The 22,483-nt window shown below is 43.6% G+C and overlaps 1 protein-coding gene across 9 annotated transcripts in view; it reads right to left on the bottom strand.

Annotated features, from left to right (window-relative positions):
- Nucleotides 1–21,230, bottom strand: part of CDC42BPB (CDC42 binding protein kinase beta) — a 96,719-nt gene extending 75,489 nt beyond the window's left edge. For 5 of the 9 annotated variants that reach the window (XM_075503641.1, XM_075503638.1, XM_075503639.1 and 2 more), the window contains exon 1: nucleotides 20,680–21,230. In XM_075503641.1, coding sequence (XP_075359756.1) covers nucleotides 20,680–20,857 — 178 coding nt within the window. In that variant the 5' untranslated portion in view covers nucleotides 20,858–21,230. The remainder of the gene's footprint in view (nucleotides 1–20,679) is intronic. The other 4 variants (XM_075503640.1, XM_075503637.1, XM_075503636.1 and 1 more) reach the window with 1 other exon arrangement.
- Between the last annotated feature and the right edge of the window lie 1,253 nt (nucleotides 21,231–22,483).

Raw genomic sequence — 22,483 nt, forward strand, 5'->3', positions numbered from 1 at the left:
CGCTTTAATCCAGGAAATCCATTCTGCTGCCGAAACAGTTCCTCCTTGTTCCTTCCCACGACGCTCCACTCTATTGTCTGGATCATCATTAGTGTTCATGTGGTATGTCAACCCACAAAACATTTCCAGGCGAAAGCTAACTTGTCTATCCCATCTCCTCCCACCAAACCATTCGCCCAATGTGACTCACACACAGCTGTGACGTTGGAGCCCCAGCCCAAGGCAGGCAGCAGGACAAGGCTGGAGAAGGGCAAAACGGCTGGTTTTGGAATCGATGTGGATCTGCCTCGGACTGCAGTGGGCATGGAAGTGCTACGCGAGAGTCTGTTTCTAGCCAACCTACAGCACATTCGGACAGGATCTTCCAAGATACATGTCAAAACATTGTAAGAAATGGATGGCAACAAACACCACAGAATACAATCACTGTTTAAATATAGCTTTATTTGTACCTGGATTTTTCTGTACTCCTTGTCCAGGGCCGGATTTTGCAGGTGTTGGAGAGGCCATTTAAGCCACAGCAAATGGCGATCACATATCGAAGCACATCAGTAATGGAAAAATTGTTTCAGGCTTCTACATGAATCACTAGTTCCAAACAGTAAAATTTCAATGATTCCGTTTCTTTCATTCCATAACAAAGTTGTAAATATTGCTAAAATCCACTTACTTTACTGCATGAGGAATAATCTAAGAAGCAGAGTTAATTTTTTTGTAGAATAGTTTGAGAATTATGACTGCTGAGAAAAGCCCTTTGATATTGTCACTGATTTTTCAGAGAGTTTCAAACTGGAGATTAAGAAAATCTCAAATTTGAGCTCACCCAAGTTTCAATAACAACATACAAATGAATCTAAATTTCATCAGACCCAGCACCTCTTGCACACCCTGCTAAGAAAGAAAACAATTCCAATCTGATGACCACACTGTGCTGATATAAGCTTACATACACTTACATTAATTAAGAAGCCACCCCTTACATCATCAGTGTATGAGCAAAGGTCTAGTTTTCTGACTGCGTGCTTTATTTCATCTTAAAAGTAAAACTTAGCAAGACAAGCAGCATAACTGTTTTATCAATTATTTACAGTAAATATACATCTTCTATTTTCTCCAGATATATGCAAGATTTCTCTCAAGTTAATAAAAACTTAATATATTCATTATGTAACAGAACAATTCATATTTTACATTGGTGCTATATTTACCACATAACACCTCCTTTATTTTAAAGGTTAGAGGCTTCTATTAATAAGCTCTTCTTGACAAAGAACCCTACACAAATGCATTTACAGCGACAGGAGAGAAACCCACCTTAGGAGGTATCCCTTTTCTCTGCTTACAGATTTAGACTGAAGTAAAGACGTAGCTCAATGACCCAACTGAAGGGGAACGCTGCGACCAGAGGGGTGGTTTCACAGATCGGCTTTCTTCCTTGCGTCAGCTGTAACACATTCAGCTGGTCCCACCTCACTGACCCGATTCTCCTCACTAAACCAGCAGAAACCCAACCTACCAAGACACATAATGCAACTATCATCCTGTAGTTTAACAAATCGAATCATCATCACTGAAGGGTCGGGATAGGCTGCTACGCCAGAAAAGCAAGAAGGGTAAAGGAACGCAGCTCTTTTTCAGAGGCCGTCATCTTAAGCAGCCCAGACCAAGGCGAGATGAACTGCCCACGCAACGGCCTTCCCGGCAGTCTAGTTGCTGCAGAGGTGGCCTGCCTCGGTGCTAACACCCAGGCAGCTGCATGGAAAGTTGGGTAAGGGAGCAGAGTCAAATGACAATTACCTTTTTTCCTGCTACTTCAGTTCTCAGCCAAATCAACACCATAAACTCAGAAACACTGGACTAAGGGGCTGGGGCATTAGATCAGCTTACAGTGCTACAGAACTGCACCTGATTTTTTTTTTTTTTTTTTTGATGGCTCAAGGCTGCAACACTATGCATATAAATACCCTGAGCTGTTTTTCAATTTAAAGAGTTCAGATAGCAACAGCTTCCTTAAGCACAGGTGTGGCACATCTTTCTCTTCACTCCACTTCCTTTTAAATGGCAGTGGGCAGGAGGACATTTTCTGAGACATTACTCACCCTGTTTCAGAACTTCCCTGGAGCTCCAGATCTAATTAAAAGGCCAATGAAAGTCAGATTTTTGCCGTAGGAAAAGGCCACGAAGACATGCGACAAGCAATTACTGTAACCAGGCACTAGAATATTTGGAGTAACTCGAGTTACTCAGAAGCAGAGAAGAGGGGGATTGTCTTTAAATCTGCAGAGAATGCTAACAAGTCCCGTGTTAAGATTTGCTACACGTTATACTGGAAGGCTCAGAGTGGCTTTTTTATTATTAGAAATACTTTCACTTCTTCAGCTCCCTCTCTAGACCAGGAATTCTAGAGCCAAAGCCATTCTGCCTCGCTCTGCTCCTTCCAATGCCCCTGGCTGGGAGCGATGAAGGGAAGACTATTTACAGCAGCACTATTTTCACTGACAAAGTGCTAAAAGTCACTACCAACGTAACACAGGGCAAGCAGGGCATTAAGAGCATGGTCAGCCATCTGTAACAGAAAAATCCCTGGGTTTTGGGGTATTAGGAAAGCAAGCGCATCTCCAGAGGGCAGGATGCTTCCTGACACTTACTTGCTCAGAAAGGATGTACAGAGTAGAAAGGGAAGGGAAATACATCTCTCAGCCTTCCAAGGTGTGATGAAAACTTTATCCAGATAAAGCAACATGCTTCTAATTTCACTATGCAACTTTTCCTTAATGTCTGACGCTGAACTCAGCATATTTCAAAATTTGTCTATATCTATCCTTGGGCTTTCCATATCCTACAGTTTAAATTGAAAAAGGAAAGTCTAGGTTTTGCGGGGGGGGGGGGGGGGGGGGGGGATCTACTGGAAATCTATGAGGAGATCCTAAACCTGGCCTTAGATGTAGATTTCTAGAAATGGAATCAAACTGTGTGGTACATGGATCATTAGCAGTACAGATTTTTTGAATGTGCTCGTGGCTCAAAAGAAAAAAAAAAGGCAAAAATTGTCATTATTAAGAAATAAACCGAGAAGTCTGCAGAATTGTTTTAGCATATTGCCCATTTAAGTTATCAGTTTGCTAAACAGCATCAACTAATTATTCTGAAGTTTCAAACTGACCAAGATCATAATACCTGCTATTAAATAAGAATAAAAATCCACCTAAAGCTTGCTTGGAAGCAGGGGTGTGTGTGGGTATGTGCATTTAATACATATTAAATAGTCCTGAAAGAAATAATTTTGGATAAATGATAATTTGGAATTAGACACATGACAGTTTATACATGTTCACATTTTTAAACTGTCCTTTCAATCAAATAGTCATCCGTAGGGAAGCCAAATCCTGGAACAGTTAAGAGTGAATTTTTAAAATCCAACTGATTTAGAGCACGACTAAAGAGCTTTAACATCGCAGGTATATGCAAAGCATATGGAACAAGCATCTAAAAACAGAACACCATGCCTTGTCCTAGAGGCATTTCCAAGTCTCCAAGCATTCTAAATTCAGCTTTTTCTAGTACAGTTGGGATGGAGTTCTTCCTTCTTCTCTTCCCCTCATTCTGCTTTTTTGTCAGCCTTTCTTATCCAACTTTTTGCTAATTTATGTATAGTACACTGAATAAGCTCTTTCCCCTTATCTCAATATTTTGTGTATCAAAGAACACACTTCTGCTTTTGTTTAGTATTTTTAGCCCATCTTTTCCTAACATCTTTCAGAAATTCTTAAATCCAGTTTCTGCATCATGATTTTAGACAACAAGCTCTAAACAGACTGCCAGCCCACATGACACACTGTTTAATGGACGTGCTTTGAGACATTCCCAAACCTCTTGTAGGCTCCTGGAAGCTTATATCCTCCACACAGTACCATTCCAAACCAGAACATACCTCCCGTTACTGCACGCCCCAGCAAGATGAGCAGCAGCCCGGTTCTAGCTTCTCCCTCTTTCCTGTATATGCTTAAAGGCAGTAGGAAACAAAAATCTGTTCTTTGTCCTTAGTTGATACCAAATTACTGCCATTAAAAGATGAAAGCATTTCAATCATTACACTCACTGCTGTAAATACCGTATGTCGCACCCTTACGTCTCACTCCTCAGCTTTTCAAGGTACGCATATCAAGAGAGGATCATCCCAACAAGTTTTTATATCAGATACAGTATCTGATAGAACATTCTGCTTTTAAGCTCATAATTTTAAACACAACTTTTCAGTTTTGTACACTCCTCTTTACTTGAATTTAAGAGGAAGATTATCCACATGCCATTTTTGTTTAATAAGCACTACATCCATAATCCTTTTGCCCCAAGATTTATTTCCACGCATTTAAGTAGAGAATTCCTTTTCCTTCCTCATTTACAGCCCATCCAGACAGATGTGTTGATTTGAAAACAGAAAATCAAGTACCAGGACATTCAGAACAAGCTTGTGGTAGGCTGGCAATCTCAAATCTTCATCTATACCTCAGGCTCCATTCTGTTGGCTTCCAACCTTTTCCTTTACTCATACTTGAAAATAACAACCAAATGTTTAGATGCTCCAATACAACACCAGGGTGAGCACCTGCATGCCGGTACAGATGCAGCTGGAAAACCCTACCAGTGTAGATGTGCTTTTACAACTTTCCATTTCCAGAGTAGGAACCAGTGAAGATGCATTAGCTTCCTTCCAGAAATCTTCTGACATAGTACATGGCCTCTGAGGAGGCCACAAGATGAGACAACAAGCAGAAGAAGAACAAGGAATTTCTGGCAATCTTCAAAACACTTTAAGCTGTTGCAACGTAACTGCAAACTAGTATAGACATTGAGTCAACTCTTTACCCACAGAAAAGCCAAAGGGTTGCCTTTCTACTTCCTTACACATCATTTTAGATATACCCCATTCCCTTCTCTTTTTCCACACAGAATTTAATATTTTCCTTTACTAATTTATCTCCAGTGTCATCTAAGTAAACCTTGGCTACTTGGCCCATTCAGAGACTGTTTTAGCTCTTAAGTAATATTTTCCACTTGCACTGACTCACATTAAAAAACCCTATTCAGTCCCAAACCACAATCTTTTAAAGACTGTCAAACTTTTCATCCTTGATACTGTAGTTCAGACACGCTAGTTTCATTTTTGATGCTAGTATTGTGGAGCTGAGGCTATGTAATCCTTTTGTTCCATAAACTTCTTTGGAATTTTCTAATGGAAAAGTCTGGAAGAGAGGTAATCTTTAATTTTTTCCTTGACTTTTTCATCTCTTCAGATTCTCAATATTTATGCCGCTTACATATCCTTTTTTTTAACCTACATGAAAAAGGTGCTCAGGACTGCTTGTTTAGTAACACATCATTCCATCTTTGGGTTGCCACTGTGAAACCAGCAAGGACGTGAATATTACCAAAAATGTTTTTATCGCTTGGTAGTTTCATGGCCATTAAAGTAACATGCAAGCTTCAATCTGGTTCTTACAGGCAGGTACACACACATCACCAGTCTGTGACAACTGTCTCCAAGACAGAGATACCATGCAGCAGTGAGGGGAAAAAAGGTTTGTGCTTATAAAGCTTGCACTTTTGTTCTTCAGATCTTCTCTAAAGGAGTTCAAGTCTTGAAGACTATTCTTCTGGCAACCGTCCTAATGTTTATACCCTAACAGCCATGTAATTTCACTTTTATCGTAATTTCTTGAAGCTTAACTCATTTCCTGTATCACTTGAAATTTAAAACCAAGTTCACAGCAGCATCATTAAAAAAAAAAATCTAGGTCCACAAAATCTTTAGAAAGAAATATCGGGGCAGCTATGTGAAGAACTATTCCAATGTATTATTTGCAAGTGTCACTTCGTCACAATTTCTATTACGGTGCTCAGACTGCACCAGTAGTTACTCTTACATAGGAACAAAAATGTACCTAATTATTTTAAGACATTTTACAATAGCCGAGTAATTTGTGCAGTTGCTGGTAAAAGTTCACCCCTGACTGACTGTTCAGCTGTATTTTAAAGGAAGGAAAGAGGCCAGGAGTGTTTACAACTGTATTATATGAAATAAAAATCAAGGAGTTGTCCTTTTCTGAAGAACCACTAAGAAATGCATTTTCAAAGAACCAAGAAGTCAATCTGGACTCTCATCTTTCTTACGTGAACATATTTTAACACATCAAAACCCCCAAAAGTCTAGTAAGAATCTTTCAGTTATCACATATGAAAAATTTTTCTTCAAGTATCATCAATTCCATCTTTCCTTCAAAATCTTATTTAACAGACATTTTAGTACATAAGCTCAATTTAAAGTTTTCCTTAAAGTACAGGCTATCGCTTCTGGAAGTACCAGGTAAAGACGTCTGGCCTGACCACTGTTTGTAGTATATTGATCAATATCTAGGACTTCAAGTGATGGACTTTTCCCAGTCCTTTCTAATTCACGTACCTGCTTATTTTTTATTCCACTACTGCAAATTTTAATTCAAATACTATGACTCCTCAACAATCTATTTCTGGATAAGTGTTAAAAGATTACAAGTAGACAGTGTTGATTTCCTCTTCCACGAATTGTTATGCACAGTTAAATTTATTTCCTTGCCAATTAATTTTTTTATATTTTTTTTAAACACAAAAGTGATAACTAACAGTCTCCACCTAAGTCCCTCAGAAAATGGAGAGGACAGGTTCTTCAGTGCTATATGGCACATGGCGGGGGGGGAGAGACGAGGACAAGGAGATTGAAGCAAGAAGTAGGTCTTGCCCATGCTTCTCTCTTGCAGAAAGATAATCCATTATCTTTAACCAGCTGTCACCCATTTCTGAGCTCCCCACAGAACTCTGCAGGTAAATTACTGAAGCACATTTTCCAGTAAAGTCTCTGTATTATTTATTCTGTAGCTATCAAGCATATACTCAAAGTAAGAGCTATTATTACCAATGGGCACAATGACATATTACAGCCACTGACACAAAAGATCATTGCAGCGATATGTGCACAAGTGGGCACTGCTGTTTCAAAGACATGACTGCAAAGTGCCTTCTCTAAATACAAATAGGAAATAAGAAGTAAAAAGTCTGAACAATGAAACAAAAGAGGAAATTAAGGACATGAGAGGAGGGGGGTGATATTTCTCAGTAGTTCTAGGCAGCAAGACTCAGTCCAAAAAAGAAGTTATTGCCATTACTTCACTATCTGCCCCCCCCCCCCCCCCCCCCCCCCCCAAGGTATCTGCAGAGTGTGCAGGTACCTCCCAAGAGGGAAGCAATACACTGCAACTAGAACAGAGTGTGAACAACTTCCATACAATCACAAACACAGCTGAGGGCTCACAACCACAGCATCCGAAACAACCACGCAACACTTTGAACAAAGTTTCTTCTGAAAAATTAGCACACGTTATAAATTGCTTATGTACATAGTCCTTGCCCCAGAAGGGTAATGGAGCGTTACATTATATAGTACCACCAATGAATGCCTTCGTGACATAGCTGACAGTGTATGTTCTCCAGCAAGGATGTCTACCAGACTTCCAGGCATTTAGGAATCATGAGAATTTTGAAAAGTCATATTATTTTCCCAGGAGTTTGCTGCAAGCAACGTACTCAAGAACACAGATATAAATTCACTGTATGGAAAGTCGAGTATCACTTAGGACACCCTATTAATAATTACAACACACCACTAATAAAGGATTCAGTTCTTGTTTTTGTCCCATTTGTACATCATTATAGTCATCACCGATAGCACTTCCCATGCTCTTTTCCATATATCAATGTGATTTTGAAACACTGAATTTGTTGTGTGTTTTGGTTTGCCAAGTGCATTATCATCAATAAAGAATATCAGCATTAAAAACATGTTGCAAGTCTGACTTCATGTAAGTCATACAAGCTCTTATTTTACAGAGGAAACCAAAAAACAACTCTCCCATTAGATATTTACAACTATGAGGAAGATTTGTTTCACCCTCTTGTTAGCAACTGCTTAGTCAGACTCCTTATAATGTCAGATACGAGGATATTAGGAACCCTACTAGATAGAGATCCCTTTGTGATATGAGAACATATCTAGCAGAAGAGCTAAACCTGTATTTTTCATAAAGGATGATTCAGGCTCGCAGTCATGCAGGAATTGCAGGCTTTTCTGACAGCTTCATGGAACAAAGCTTTAAAATACTTCAACTGCTATCAAGGGTAACAACTAGACATAAGGAAACCACACTTGGGAAAAAGCACTAGACATAAAACATAGGTTCAAAGTTCTTGAAACCTTTTCTGGCAATTCTCTTCCAGGAACAAGGAAACTGGTGCTTTTATTAAATACATGGCAGAACAACATGAACAAAATTTAGTTTCCCATCATTTACAAGCCCAAAATTTAGTTAAAAGCTTGTCAATACTTACGTTCAGACTACTTGGTAAAATGCCAACCTTTCAGGGTAAACGCCTAAGATTACCAAAAAATGAACAGTAAATTTACACAAGTTGTGCCAACTACTTCATCTACAACAACAAGGAGATACTATTTCACATATTTCTTTTCATTTTGAGAAGTATGAAGAACAACTGTTTTCTATTAAAGCAGCCACGATGTTAAATAAATTTGTTAATACAGAGGGAAGAAAAAGATGATACTAAACCACAGAGTAATTTTAGGTTGGAAGAGATCTCTGGAGATCAGAGCCCAACCTCCTACTCAAAGCTGAGATAACATCAAAGTTCAATCAGGTCACTCAGGGCGCTGTCCAGCTGAGGTTTATCTTCTAGGATGGAGAGACTATCACCTCTCTGGGTGCCTCTTCCAGTGCCTGACCACCCTCAGGAGGAATATTTTTTTTCCCCTTACACATAGTCAGAATCCTCCTTGCCATAGCCTGTGTCCATTGCCTCTCCTTCTTGGCGGTACACCTACGAAGAGTCTTCCTGTGTTCTCCCTAACCACATACCTGGCAGCTGAGGATCATGATCAGATTCCCCTTCTCCAGACTCACCAAACCCAGGTATCTCAGGCTTTTCTTGCACATCACATGCTTCAGGCCTCCAGCAACATCAGTGGTTCTCTGCTGGACTCACTTCAGTTTCCCAGTGTTTCTTCTGTACTGGGAAGCCCAGAACTGGACACAGTACTCCAGAAATGGCCTCACAAGCGCTGTGAAGAGCAGAATAACCACTTCCCTCAACCTGCTGGCTACTCTCTTGCCGATGCAGTCCAGTACACAGGCAGCCTCCATTTCTACAATGATGCACTACTGACTTTTTCAACTAATTGTTTACCGGGATCCCCAAATCTTTTTCTGCAAGGCAGCTTTCTAGTTGGTCATTCCCCAACTTTTACAGCTCCACAGTGCACGACTTCACGCTTGTCGTGCTGAACTTTGAGGTTTTACAGTGTGAAGTAAATATAATGCTGGTATGCAAAAGGTAAAGTACAGAATGTAATCTCTGCTATCCCCACCCTCAAAAAGTGCCTGAAACATTAAACAAAACCTTTATGATGTTTAATACTACCCACAAGAACAGGGAATTTATGACGACCTATAGTTCTGATTCTGTCAAAATCAAACAGGATGCTTCTGATCCTGGTTTGAGCCATTCAAATACATGCACACCTTTAACACTGAGGATAATTACCCTTTCCTAAGAGCAGTAAAAGTTCCTCCATCACTGAAATTTTCTAAAATGAAAAATGCCCCCCTTCCCTCCTTCTCAAAGTCAGGTCTTTTGTCTTTACAGTTCACATCAGACACAGGATGGTCTGATGTGACCATGAGGACGCACAAGGATTGATTATTTCTAGCCATGGATGTAGACCTGACTGGGTCTTGCCTGCCTGGGTCAAGCCTGACCAGCACAGCGCTGTTGGTACAGCACTACACCCAACCCGGTAAATCCTGCTGGCCCTCAACAACATACACAGAGTGATAACCACAGTTCAGTTGCCTTAAAAACCAGTAAATACTTCTAAGGGTAAGATAAAGACAGTCTGTGGGCCTGATACAGCCTCCAGTTAGGTATCCCCACTGTTATGTTGTCCTGTATTACGTTATCTGGCCAGCAAAACCACAGTTTAAAAACAGCTGTTTGATATTGTCATTATTCCCAACTTAAATATTCACTGTCCAGGAAACCAAAGGCTGACCTTACTGGTAATGGAAATCTTCAGTTACATAACAGAGTAAGTTAACACAGTCAAACTTAATTCCTCCATGCAGCAACGCCATGCCACATGACTAAGGCATTTTGCTACAACTAGTTAAAGCGGGTCTGGAAGGAAAATGCTTGTGCTTCTTCCCTGTCACACAACAGGCTAACTCGTCTGCAACTTCTCAGAAAGTCTGCTCTGAAAGATGACGTGTTGAGTTTAGGAAAAATACCCTATTACCCATAAAAGGCAGAAAGATTAAATACCACAGACTTCAGCCTTCACTCTGCATTTATAACCCAATATCTAGCAGTTACTAGCTACCAGCTATTCCATTAGGACCTTTAGATCACTTTTAGCCATTTGTACATGTAAAAATTTTCTTCTCCCAGCCTCCTGTAAATAAGTCATATAGGGTGAGGTTCTGAATCACAAAAATGTAGTTTCCTTTTTTTAGGTGAGTAACTTGAGAGGGTTGCAGGGCAACAAAGTCATCCTAAAAGGAACCGCTGATAGCGAGTGCGCAGTGAGATCACCTCCTTGCCTTAAAGAGTGTGCAAACTAAAAAGAAAGAAAATGTGGACAGACGTTACATTCCCATTTCTCTCAGAGGCAGTGCAAATCATCACAGACTAGATAACGGAAACCCAATTCCTTAATTTAAAATTTTCAATACAACCTTCTTACTCAAGTATACCTAGCCGTAGAAAAAAATACATTTGCTACTCTTCTTCGGATCCACAGTCCAGGAATAGGCAGAAGCCTGCAGAACACAGCCTGCAGAGCATGCACACTAGGCGTCCATCTCTCAGCACTAACAAGAGACAAGGAGACCATAGCCACGAAGCCATCATACACAGAAATAGGGGTGGAGGGAACGACAACACATGACAACCTAACTAATCCTATCAGAAAAAGAGCTAACTTTAAAGACTAAACATGCATCTTAAAAAAACAAACCTTTGGGAACATATTTCAAAATGATGACAGGACCTTCATGCCTAAAGTCACCCTCCTGCTGTTTCGACTGCCTTAGTTACAGTAAAATCAAAGACACTCAGGACACTCCAGCTTTCAGTATTGATAATCCAAGTCACATGGGCAGCGATAACGCCGGCAGCACACAGAAAAACTCAATGAAGAAGCCAACTTTTGAGGAAGGATGTACAAAATGCAGATCATGGAAGTAGGGCTGTAACAACAGCAGAAATCCAAAGGCATGCAAGGCAATGGAGACGACCCCCATCCACCCCCAAGGTACACGTGGATGTCTGGAAGAGGGGGGGGAACCAGGGACAGAGGAATTCCTCAAGAATGGGAAAAAGGTTTCAGATGCCCCAAAGTATTACCACGCAATTACTAGAAACCTCATCCTTCCTCAGATGAGGACAGAGGTTTCTCACACCCCACTTAGCACAACTTTAAAAGAGATTCAAGTTTTTAACGCCTTCAATTAAAAAAATGGGTTCTCTGTGGGGAGAGGGTATTTGTTGTCTTTTTTTCCACTACTACAGGGTTTAAACCAATTTAGGGCATGATCTATTTTTGTGTACCTTTGGAGAATTTCTAGTGACCTAAAGCTTTTCCTTAAGTCTCATCTATCCAGGGAAGGCATACAGTTTAGTTCTTAAGCTAAGGGACCATTACTAGCAGGGAAATCATAGTATACTAAAAACCCCCATACTTCTATAGTGGTTGCTATATTTTGGATAACGTTACACCATCTATAAAAAGAGTGAATCCACATCCCACGAACTACACAGTCCCAAATAAAAGTACAATATTGCCAGAATAGCTGCAACACTCCTTTAAGTCTGACTTCCACATATCTACTTAAGTGAGTTTAAAACTGGTTTCATCTTACGTATTACTTCATCTTTCACTGAATTTTTTGATGAAAATTAGAACAACACAACCCAGGTTTAAGTTGAATTAAAAGTCCAGACAGAATTCTTTTGTATAGTCCTTTTTTTGGACTACACTCCTTTTATTATAGTACAAAATTTGTATAGACTTTTCTAAAATCCTGAACATGCACGTCTTGCTAAACTGGCATAAACACATTTCAAGTAGGACTTCACAAAGCAATTATCCATGTTTATTTTTACATTGGAGAACAATTATAAATGGTGAAAAGAATTTAGGCTATATCTGGCATTGATGCTGCTTCTGATCTTTTTTCTTCTTGGCCTTTTTGGGAAAGGCAGCTATACATATTCAGCCCTCGATGGCACTGCACTTAAGCAAATTAAGAACTATACCTCAGCATTCATTAACGCACACCTGATTAATAAACTCCATACATTTTCAATGCTTCAACACTTGGTGAAGACATCCCCACCATTTTCCAAAGCTCAGACTTCTTTATAGAGGTCTCAGGTTGGGCATGGCATCCAAGTGTACTAGTCACATTTGGAGCTTTAGGACATGGTTAAGTAATAACAGGTTTCAGTGTTAAGACCCTGATGACATGAATGACAGAAATTAAGATCTCAGGCACTTCAGGATGCCTAAGGCCTCAGCTGGCAATGATGGATGCACACAATCTGAATGCACTCTAAGTATATCTACAGACATGATTACTAAGGTCTATGCAAAATCAGGGCTTAAGAAAACAGTGTGTAGTTTCCTATTGAAGAAAGCTACATTCATTATAGTGAACAAAGATCTTTATAAATGAAAGCTTGCATTCTGGCAATCTGCATATGCTGGTGAGAAAAATAGAGGGGAATATTTTAGTATTAGGAGACAGCTAAAATGAACAGATCGCATTGAACCACAGACCAAATGTGCTTAGAAATTCTTAGACCTGGAAAAGCTTTTTAAAATTAAATCCCTTTTCTTAAAAACAAAATAAAACACACCCCCCCCAAAAAAAAACCAACAAAAAACCACAAAAAACTAGAGCTTCAGTGGGATATATTAGTGAGCATGATACAAGCTCTTTGGTAACTACATCAAGAATATACTGGAATTCTCAAGTGTGCCTTGTGAAAGACTTAGAAAATGAATCTAAACTCTGTTTAAAGCATTACCAAAGGCAAAAATACAGTAAAAAGCTTTAACAAGTCCCTTCTATTTTTCTAAACAGATTTGCTTGTGGTCCATCATCCTATTCATCTTTTCAGACATGGATGGGTAATGAAAAAGATGAACTCGTAACATTTTTCCTAATCCTAGGCACTATATTCTGTTAATGGCTCAGATAAATTTGCGATTGTTTAGGTAAGTATTATAATTCTTCCTTTTTGTAATACCCGTCTAAAAACAGCTTGTATGAATTGCCTCAAATTACAAGCAAGGGATAAAATGTAAGTTTCATAAATTTGAAGAATCTGTAGCAGTTTAACATTCCCAACTAATCTCAGCTACATATCAACACTTCTAAAACCCAAAACATTAATATATAACCGTAAAAGCAGCTTGCTAAAAAAAAAAAAATCTAATGAAACAAGTCTCTTCAGCTCTGACTCACACAGTTAAAATCATTTGTTTCTAGTAGGTGTAGAAGAAACTGACTCACTCCCACATGTGAATTATTTGCAAAAAAAGGTTAGTTCAACTTCATTTGATAAAAAAGTTCATTGCACTGAATCTGCTGACTAAACCAACATCCAAGCCATTTCCACTGATAATGTATAACTATGCCAACCACAGAAGCTTTAAGGACGTAAATTAAGTTTGGGGTTTTTTTTCCGAAATATTATCTCTTAATATTACCTATGAAAAAGCAATATGAAAATAATTTCGATTTCTAAGTGAAACAAGTCAGAAAAAATGTTAGATGTACGGATGCTTATGAAACCTTACTTCTGCATTCTATGCCTTATCATGTACCATGAGTGAGAAACTACTAGCTGCACACATTTTTTTCTATATGAAGACAAATTTATCAATGACTTATTTACCCCTTTCTGAGTTTTCATATATAAACAAAATTAAAATACAAAATATAGGTCATAGCCTTTAACATACCACATAATTCCTCAAGCCCTCACTAAAGACTGTTGCTATTTATTAGCAATTTTATCCACAGGAGAAAAGCGACACCGACTTCCTTCTATGGGACAAAAGACAAGCTTCACCGAGGACGTCTGTCACTTTAACAGCACATGCCAATGTATGTCTCATCCTCCAGACCACGTTACTTTCCCACTGTCAAAACATGACTGCGGCATTCAGTGCCAATGTTTCACAGCATAAAGTTTTACAGAAAAAGTCATTAAAAGATACTGCCTCATTCTAAAAATAACCAATTAGAACAGATGTACTGTAAAGGGTCCATCATACATACAGCAGCAGGCTTTGAACCTCATGCCTTCAGATCACTAGCCCCACTACAATGCTATCGGAGCTAACATGGCCGTTTGGGATACTTCAACATGAATTAATCCTAGCATACATTTTTCAAAAGAACAAAACCAGTTGACTCAAAGCAGAGAATGCAGGAAACTGGGAGTCGGTGGCCATGCTCACACTATTCTGCAAGATGACCATCAAAGACTTCATTTGCAAAAGTGATCCAAGCTACGGTGCCCCATCTCCGACCACAGGAAAGCCTTCAGGGAGCAGGAAAGGGTTCCAGCTGCATCCACACTCCACTGTGCACAAAAGAAACTGTGGCCACCATCACCACTGGCCTTTCCAGAACCTCTGCCAGGCACCTGTATCTTCACCCTGCCCCAGCAGGCCCTCATCCACACCCTCCTGCCGCTACCTCTAGTAGAAGGGATCGTAACAGTCTTTGGTGGATAGAGCATGGAAGTAGAGGAACTTAGGCCAGAATCTGAAATTCAGTTTTCTTGTTCATCAGCTGTCTTCATTATGCAACCACGCTCACTTCACACATGTGCCCAAGAGGCTTATCGCTCACTGCACAGCTTTTGCCTGCACAAGGAAGGACGTTATAGAAACTAGTAGAGCCTGAGGTCCCTTCCTGGCTTTCTATGTGTATTTCTGCAAGCAGGGCAGGGGGGAGGAGTTTCAAAAGGAAGGAAGAGAGGAATTTAAGCCCTCAAGTCAAGAGATACGACACGTTATCAAGTGACAGTTTTTCCTGGTGTAACTCAAAAAGGCCAAAGAAAAGATCCTCATAAGCAACCCTCCAAGTCTGACAACTCTAAGGTCATCTCAAAAATACTTAAGGATAGTTTCTGCCTCCTATACTAGCAGCACTCTCAGCCACACATTGTGCCCCCACCCTTACCTAGCACTTCTTCTAGTACATCAGTGCCTGTGGCAGTCAGAGGACTAGGTCTACCCTGCAGCTAGTTCTGAAGATGCTCTAACACAGGCTGGGAGGACCTTTCCTCAGGTCCACATCTACACTTCTGAATACAACTGCTTTCAGGCTGAGAGAACAGGCTCTACACTCTTCTGACAGAAAGGCTACCCTGCAAGGTTCTCCCTTCCCTCATTAGATATTTTTTTATTTGAAAGGTTAAGGTGACTCTTTAAGCAGAACTGGAAGGAAGAGAAAGTAGGTCTGGGAGCAGACTTGCAAAGTTCATAGAGCCCCCCCAACAGCACAATCCAAAGTTGAAGGACCAGTCCTGACAGCGACCCAAAGTTTTAAATCACTGCACCAGCAGCAGCATGACAGCAACACTTTCTGGTGAACTTTCCGTGCATGATTTTTCAACCTATGGTCCACCCTCAAGTGTAACAGATATATACCCGAAAGGGGCAGCTCAAGGCTAGGCTAAAGAGGTTGCTTTGAGTGCTCTGCATGCACATTTTTCCCTCCTCTAGCCCAGACTGGGAATATATTGCTGTTACTACACCAGCATCCACTGCCTATTATGCCAGACTGTCTTCAAGGGCTTGGCAGCAGGTGCCCAGCTGGCCTACTTGTGCTAATCATCTGCAATCTTCTTTCTTTTCCCCACAGCTTCAGCCCCCTTAAAGTAAGTTCCTCTCAGGAAAAATAAAAACAAACACCCAAACAAAAAAAAACCACCACCACCCAAAAGCAGAACACCAGTCTAGCTGGGTAGCAGACGTTGCACAAACTGAGAACGCAGAAGATAAGTCAGCATTCAAACAGACGGCTCATCAGGAGAAACAGTCCCCACAGAGTTATCCCGTGCACCTGCTTCAAGGAAAAAAACACCACATTTCAGATCAGTCTAAACTACTCTGACATTGGTTTTGAGGTGTTCTCCCAGAGAGAACTAGCCAGTACGTAGTCCAGGAGTGAGACAACACTGAACGAACTATGCGGGCACATGTGCCATCTTGCCCTCTGTAGCACGCCAGCAGTACAAAACAGGGTCAGAGGAAACAAAGGCTGGAGCAATAGAGTCTATGCAGCACCAAGAGCATTTTGAATACAAATAAGGCCCATTCCTGTTAGACTCTTCTCTGAACATGCTTGCCTACTGGCTGCAAACAGTGCCAAGTAGCTGTTCAAAAATGGAGCAGCCGGTTGTGCCAGTCCCTGCTGACTGGAAGTAAGGGGCAGTAAGCACCAGCCACAGCCAACTAACGTAACTCCTGAAAAACAAGGTGATGTCAGACGAGCACGAACGTGATGCCAGCCAGCAAGGTGCCCTGTAAGCAGCCATTCCAGCACAGGATTATGAAAGATTCAGATCCCTCAGTACGACAGAACAAGGGGCTCCATAGGGAGGAGCACGCTGTACCTGAAAGCCAAAGGACAGGTGATGCATGGACACCTGAGCTGCAGCCATGCTGCTCCAGCACTCCTGTACTTCTCTCCTCGTCACGTGAAACAATGGACGGCATACATTTTTTGCAGGAAGAGTCTCTTAGGAGGTCCCTCTGCAGTGCATGGACAATACCACCCCACAGCATACAAGCACTGGTGTGCACCATAAGCCATCAGGTAAGTCCAAAGGCCACGCAGCCTCCTCTGTGCTTGCTGATAGCTTTAGGTAGACTTCACTAGTGGCCTAGGTCAGCTTTACCAAGGGAAGTACCTCCATGGCCTGCCAGGGCCATGCAGACTGTTTTACAGGCTGTCTAGAACCCAGGACTGTCCAGTTTCAGCATCTCCCCAGATGCCAGCTAGGCTAGTCTCCTGACAACTGGAAGGATGAGCAGAAATGGTCAAGAAATTTGGTCTCAGAGGCACGATGGTTGTAGCAGCCCAGTTTCACTGATGACTTTCAGAGAGGAATGAGCAAGTATAACTAGAATAAGCAGGACTCCTCACTGTTAGGATTCCTTTCTGTTTCTCACTCTAGGAGCAGCAGATGTAGCAACAGTTTAAAAGACACTAAGTACAGATTTGGGAAATTCTTTCTGAACATGTAGATGTGGGTCTGCTATCTAGCAGACTTGGATTCAATTCCCACCAAGAATACTGAGCATTATTTCAATATCTATTATATAAACAGTACAGTGAAAACCAATTGGGCAAGACCTTATTCAACAGGAGTTATAAACAAAAATAACTAGAAGAAAAGGACTTTCAAACTCCTCACTTGCACCTCAGCTAGCTCTTCTCCAAAGATACTTGGCATAAAGATATGCACGTTATACTTTCAATATAGGGAAAAAATATAGTCTGTTTGAAAGCTCCATTCACCATGGGAAAGCTACAATTGCCAAGGTTAAAATGGCAGATTCTTACAACATTTCTAAAGCGATGGAAGCCACAAGCCGCCTCAAGGCAAACAGCCACACCCTACGCTCTTCTATGGTTAGCAAATAGAAAGAAGATTTTGAAGAAATAAGCCTGTGGCAGGACTGCCAGGAAGCAGCAGCGGGATTTATAGGACAGAAGCAATGAAATCCACCATTTGGGGCTCACCAGCCTCTACAGGTGAGGTGTGAGGCTTCTACAGATGTTGAATAGGGAGAAGGTGGCCTAAATCTCACAGGATAAACGTGGAACGTAATTTTCTGGACTCCCCATTTCCCTTCTCCCTCAATCACCAACTCCAGAATAAGGAGCAGCATCATGCTGCTGTCAGAGGGCAGAGATACCCACATCCAGCAGCTACACCACACAACTCAGCATCTCCTCTGCACCCCACAGCCAGGAAAAAACTCTGCCTCAACTACCATGCCTGAACTCTATTTTCTCTTGGCAATTAAGAATACAAGCAAGTCTATTAGCCACACTGAATCATTTTAAGGGAATTTTACATGTGTGATACCTTACACCCAGTTTTAAGTCCAAAATAGTAAAGAAATGCTTGTTGTATAGCTCAGCTTAATCTAACCTTAATACCTATGCAGTTTATTTCCATTGTCAGTGATCAGTCTGCATTTTGTCAAAAGGAAATTCCCTCTGTCTCCAGCTGATAAAGAAACACTGATCTTCAAAGTATATCCCAATATTTAACTACACTCTCATGCTTCTACAGACACATAAGAGTACACAAAACTTGCGCACATCAATCCAGAATATCTTCTATCAGAGAATCAGGCAGTAATTAAGACTGCACATTATGACATGAGGAAGATTAGCGTGTTTGGCATGATATTTTCCTTATTAGCTGGAGGCAGAAACAAGTTCCTTGTCAGTGGAAACATACTGTGAGGGCATTAGGACACAGATAAAAGGTGCCTCGTTGTTGGCATTTATTTGTTTTTAACAGCTTGAAGGAAAGGGAGGAACACACAGTATCAACTGTAATTGGTTTTAAGGGTATTCCTTGTTGATAGAACACAAATATACAGCAGTACAGATTTAGGCCCATCCCCTTACCATCAAGAGCCTGGATTATAAACTTTCATCCCTACTCTGCAGCACCAGATGGTAGCTCACATACATTTCAATTATTTATTGAATAGGCACTTTGTTATACTAGGGTAATCCCACACTGCAGTAAGAACTACACACTGTTTTTATTGCGAGCTATACTTTTCATCAAGTCAGTAACCTTTTCACATTCAGTGAACACAATAAATAGAATTAAAAGAAGCGATTTTATAAACAGTTGGATAATCGGCCTCTCCATAACACAGAAAATGACAACGTAGGGATCAATCAGTAAGACACAACCACCAGCAGTGCTACAGAAAAAGCATATCATGCTTTGGCCTGCCCAAAATCCTTTCCTCAACTTCCGTGCTCAAAGTACCATCATAGTCTGATCTATCACATTTAACAGTTTGTAGGTTCTCACTCGTTCAAGCCATCAGCTTGAAAACAAGCGTATAAAGCCAGATTGCACTTGCAGAAGATGTACAAAGCTCCCACCACAAAACAAATAATCAGTGTTCCCCAGGCTGCAGCCTTGCGGGGCAGATGTGATAAAGTGGTTAATTATTCAGTTGGCAATCGCATTATTGACGTCAATAGAAGAGTCCAGGAAGTGAATCCTCTTAGTTTGTTAGTGTATGACAAAGAGTGGTGGTCCCCACAGAAATTAAGGAGAACCAGCTGTCCCTACACTTTAGTGCTCTAGTCTGTAGTGCTAAAGACACACATTTGCATTTACTGAAGTAAATCAGCCCCTCCCTCTCCCTTAGGAAATCCTTTGGGTTTTTTTTTTTTTTTGAGGGCTCTTTAAAAGTCTAATTAACTGTACATGCATGGAACAGCTGATAAACGGGACAATATACTCGTGAGCAATGATCTCTCCTCCCTCCACTCCAATTCTTATTCCATGGAGAAGTTAAGTCACTTTCGTCATACATTATTATTCATAACTTACTCAGCTGAATAAACCAGTCAGCCACCATGGCCATTTTAACATAAATTCATTTAGGCATGCAGCAGGGAAGGATCTCTACTATCCACGTACCTGAAGTCAATAGTCTTAACTAAACAATACTGGATAGAAAACTTTTATCCCAAGCATTATCACAAGTATCCACATTTTCTTTTGTCAGCACGCTCTGGACTATTGGAGGTTTCTCATTATCAGGCAGCTTAACAGTAGGAAACCATTAAACAAAGCTGTTATAAAGGCTGCCTAGAATTGCTCTGTCCTTCGGGGGCATGCCCAAATTAAAAAGCCTGCATGATGAACGGTAACTGTTGTTCCTTCAAGACACGCACACGCCCTCTCTCACAGCAACAAATCCGGCACAAGAGCAGTATTTCGAAGCCTGAGCCTGCTGCTCTCCCCCTCCTCCCCTCCCCCAGGTAGGAAACCCTCCGAGGAGCACTGGATTAGCCTGACATTTCGGGCTAAGCCGAGCAGGGTTTCAGGCCAAGGACACTCCGGTGCTGTTCCTGCTGCCGGCTGCCAAGCGGTTCGCTTGGGACCGAGCGGAGCTGGGAGGAGACCTGCAGGGGTCAAGGCCCGGCTGGCGGCGGGGGTGTTCCCCGGGGAGGCTCCGCATCCAGGGGCGGCGTCTCCCCTCCCCTCCCCACCCCGCCCGGCCCGGCTGCAGACAGGAGCGGCGGCGGGGAGCGCACTCCCGGGGCCGGGCCGCCCTCCCGGGCCAGCTCGCCGCCCCTCGCCCGGGGATCGGGGCAGCGGGGATCCCGCACAACGCCCCGCTATCCAGGCCCCGTCCCCCCCTGCTCACGGCCCCGGCCGGGCCCCGTCCCCCCCCCCTCCGCCGCGGCCCGGCCCCGTCCTCCCACCCAGGCTCACCCCACTCGAGGAAGTCGGAGACGTATCGGTCGCGGCGGAGCGGCGAGTCGCGGCTGCACTCGGCGTAGACGCCGACCAGGAGGTCGAGCAGGGTCTCCACGCTCAGCACGCTGTCGTGCCGCTGCGGCCCGTCCAGCACCAGCTGCTCCAGCCGCTTCAGCCGCACCTTGGCCGACATGGTGCCGCGGCGGCGGGCGCCGGGCAGGGCAGGGCAGGGCCGGGCCCCGCTCGGGCGGCGAAGCCGGCGGACGGCGGCGCGCAAAGGCCCGGGGCGCCGCGCTCAGCCGCGCCGCACCGCCCGCGCCCCGCGCCGCCTCCCGCCCCTCACGGCCGCGCCGGGGCCGAGCGGCTCCTTCCGCGGGCTCCGCCTCAGGCGCGGACGGTCCATGGGCCGGACCCGGCCACCCTCCCCGCTCCGGCCTCTCCTCGGCGGCGGGGAAGGGCTGCTCCCGCTCCTCTCCCCCGGCAGCGGCGGCCCCGGCGAGCGCGGCCCGGCGCGTCCCACGGAGCGGCCCCGGCGGCACCCGGCCACGCCCACCACGCAGCGTCCGTGCGCTCCGACGTGGGCAGGGCCGCGCGAAGCCGCGCAGGAAGATTGGGCCGAGCGCCACGCCGTAGCGGGGGGGAGAGGGAGGCGACTGCCCGCTGCTCGCGGCGCCTCGGCAGATTCGCCGCGGAGGGCGCGAGGGGCGGGGGCTGCGCGCGCTGCACGTCCCCGTCCGCACTTTCGTCTCCCGGCGGCAGGGCGCTGCCTGCGAGTGTCCGTCTGTCCCAGCCTCAGCCATCCCAACTGCGTTTCGGGCGCGAAGTCCCCTCCTCACCGGTCAGGCAGGGACCGCGGTGCCCTGGAGGCTGCCCCGAGCCAGCCAGACCCGCACCAGGCTGTGCCAGGCCGTGGCTTCCCTCGAAGGACGGGGGTGACCCCGGAGGCCGCCATTCCCGCAAGGCCTTTTCTGGGCGCTGCCCGCCCAGGGCCGATGTGGGGCCCGGGAGGCTTCTCCGGCCCTGGCTGGAGGGGGGTCTTCCCTTTCCCTGCCTCGGCCACTGTTCCCTGCTCTGCGGCCGGACTTGCCTCGGTGGAGCCCCTAGGAACAGGGGTGCAGGGTAGGCAAGGCCCTGCAGCAGGACATGGCATCTGGACATGGCTTTCTGTGCCTTTCAAAACCTGCCTGGTGACAGGGCTTTATTTCAAAGTAGCAGCAGCTAGCCGGGGCAAATAGAGCCCTGTGTATTAACAGCTGCTGTCCACGCGCCCTCGAAGGAGAAGGGAGCTCAGTGTAAGGCACTCAAACTTTCTGCAGTGCTTTTTTTTTTGCATTACAACTTACTCTGAGAACTGTTCTCTCTGGAGGCTGCAGCACCTTAAGGCAAGATGCTGAGTAGCTTGAGATGGGAGTTTAAGTCTGTAGGAATGCAGCCAGTCAGGTCCTGATGCAAAGCTGAACTGGGAAGGATGCCTTTTCCTTGCTTGTCTCCCCTGGCAAGTAGATGGAACGCTCTGTGCTTTCTGAAAATCATCACAGCAGAAAGAGAGGCAGCTGAGTACTGGTTCTGTCAGGGCTGGGAAACCCCCTGCCTCTAGGAGCTGGAGCTAGACAGGCATTTGCACCGTGGTAGCTGCAATTGCCAGGGGTCCTCCATGGTCAGATATGACATGTTGGTCATCGTTGAAAGACCTGAATGTTCTCCACTGTCACCTTCAGGGCCAGTTGCTAGGCCAAACCCGACCAGTGCTGCATACAGGGAGCTGCCCTTTTCAAAGGGTCAGGAGCATAACCAGACAGAGCTAGATGGAGTATTGTGT

The sequence above is a fragment of the Mycteria americana genome, chromosome 5, assembly GCF_035582795.1.
Source record: "Mycteria americana isolate JAX WOST 10 ecotype Jacksonville Zoo and Gardens chromosome 5, USCA_MyAme_1.0, whole genome shotgun sequence".
NCBI classification, from domain to species: domain Eukaryota; kingdom Metazoa; phylum Chordata; class Aves; order Ciconiiformes; family Ciconiidae; genus Mycteria; species Mycteria americana.